This window comes from Cupressus sempervirens, chromosome 3, assembly GCF_028749045.1.
Source record: "Cupressus sempervirens isolate cs-2001-9-10 chromosome 3, ASM2874904v1, whole genome shotgun sequence".
In the NCBI taxonomy this organism is placed as follows: domain Eukaryota; kingdom Viridiplantae; phylum Streptophyta; class Pinopsida; order Cupressales; family Cupressaceae; genus Cupressus; species Cupressus sempervirens.
In genome coordinates, this window is record NC_143120.1 from 783,433,224 (window position 1) to 783,435,636 (window position 2,413).

The 2,413-nt window shown below is 39.2% G+C and overlaps 1 protein-coding gene across 1 annotated transcript; it reads left to right on the forward strand.

The window, feature by feature from the left end:
* The first annotated feature begins 490 nt into the window (after positions 1–490).
* LOC149569129 (uncharacterized) lies at positions 491–850 on the forward strand. Its single transcript, XM_089816835.1, has one exon. It carries the CDS (start codon positions 491–493, stop codon positions 848–850), a length of 360 nt encoding a protein of 119 aa, XP_089672961.1.
* Positions 851–2,413: the final 1,563 nt, after the last annotated feature.

Sequence of the window (2,413 nt, forward strand, 5' to 3'; positions counted from 1 at the left end):
ATGTCCTCATGACAAAGAATGAGTGTCCCAGTTTTTGTTTTCCCATGTGCTAATTTGCCCAGTTTTCAAGGTCAATTCCAAACCCAGTTTATTGTTTTCTAACGTGTTTCTCTGTAGGTAATTTTAAGGAGGCAACTTCAGAGGTCGATATCTTTTGACCCCGATGTCATCATGCAACGAGATCTTGCAGACCTGCTAAACATGTCAGAGAAATGATATATCTAGAGTTTTGGGTCTTTGTCAGATGTTTGAATCAGTTTTTAAAGGTAGGAAATAGGCCTCTTGACAGTGATTTCACAGTGGGGTGGAAATAATTGCATTAAGTTTTTAGTGATGATTCTATGATCAATTTGGATATGAAGTTAATGATCCTTCACTGGATGATATTCGACATGTCTTGAACCCAAGGTTCTCAAGGGACTAGGTTAAGCAACTTGATACTATTAAGCAATGGTCTAGGGCACTTGATGGATTTGATTATTTACCTAGCATGGTAGGTCTCAACAACATCATGGAAACTGATTTTGTCAATGTAACCATTCAATCACTAATGCGGATTACTCCTCTAAGAAACTTTTTTCTTATTCCTGAAAATTATCAAAACTGCAAGTCCCCTCTTGTTCATCGATTTGGAGAATTGACAAGGAAAATATGGCATGCTCGTAATTTCAAGGGACAGGTGAGTCCCCATGAATTTTTTCAGGCAGTTATGGTAGCCAGTAAGAAGCGATTTTGCATTGGTGTGCAGTCAGATCCTGTGGAGTTCATGTCTTGGCTTTTAAGTACCCTTCACTCGGACCTCGAAGGGACAAAGAAATCTAAGAGCAGCATTATTTACAAGTGTTTTTAGGGTGAGTTAGAGGTAGTGAAAGAGATTCAAAATAAGAAAGGGAATGAGAAGAAAGACGGCATGGAGCAACAACATAAAGCAACTGGTATTGAGGATAAAGCAGGTCCAGAAAATGTGGTCAGAGAAGTCTGTAGAATGCCTTTCCTTATGCTTGGACTTGATTTGCCTCCTCCTCCTCTATTTAAAGATGCAATGGAGAAGAATATCATTCCTCGGGTTCCTCTTTTCAACATACTGAAGAAATTTGATCGTGAATCAGTTACTGAAGTAGTCCGTCCCCAAATTGCCAGGATGAATTTTTTGATTCACCTGAGGAGTGAAGCATCCATGCATTTCAGAAGGGAGTCGCCTTGCAAATAGCATCCCATGCATGAAACTTGAAAGGAAACTTGCAAACAACCAATGAAGAAGACACACCAGTTAGTGGCAGTTAAGCAGAGGAAAAATGTAAAATCCCACATTGACCGGGTAATATTAACATAAATTCTTTAAATACCATCTCAAGCGCCCATTAAGTTGTCTTAAGGGACCGGCCTTTTGAGAAGGCGATCAGGCGTGGGGCCCCTGTATCAAACCTGAACGTGGAAGATAGCCTCAGGTGACATAGACAATATTTTAAATGAATTAATAGCTGCGCTGATTTGGCAGAGATCACACGAGATGACACCACGTGGTAGAAATTGACGGCGTGCGCATCCCCGCAATATGAAGATGTAGGAAGATAAGTAATGCGAGAATGCGAGCGTGCGCCATGTGGCAGCAGGACCTGCTCAGTGATGACAATGCATGTGATGGGGCATGCTTCATAAGTGGTTGATGTGGCATAGGCTGGCCAATCAGGGGCACCATGTGGCAGTCCAGGTGGCACCTAGTGGGCCCAGAGATGAGGGAGAAATTTTGGAAAATATAAAATAATGATTTTAAATTTTTTCTCCAAAAATGATTTCCACGTCCAAAAATTTAAAATTCAAAGGGCTTCTATTATAAAGTTTGGACATTAGATTTTTTTAATTTTTGAAATAAATTTTAAAAAATCAAATGTGAAGACCATGTTTTTTATACCAAAGGGGTCATTTTTAAAATGATTTTCAGTGGGTTTCTGATAAGCAAAATAGGCGATGTTATATATCGTCGGAATCGGGAGAAGATGAACTATTCAATTCCAGAGTCATTTTTTGCACAGGTAGTAGCTGGTTCAAGTTATAAGAGGTTTTCTATCAGGTACCTGAATTGCAACTATTTTCAGACCATAAAGTTCAGTTATGATTTTTGGCAAGTTAATAGCTTGAAAATACGTAAAAGACAAGGAGAATTCAGTTGGGGGCATCTCTGAGTCAGTTAAAGCAAGTTTTATCAGCATTTTGATGCAAATCAGATTTTTAGCAAATCAGGGATTTCATCATTCAGCTGGGGATATTTTGCAAATCAGTTGCAATGTAATGATGAAACAAGAAAATCAAATTAGATGGAAGAAAGAGGTTAGAGAGTCTTTACAGTTGCAGGAGATGGATTTCTAAGTCGACAAATGGCAGTCGCAGGTTCAATCCGAGATTTCATCTTCAT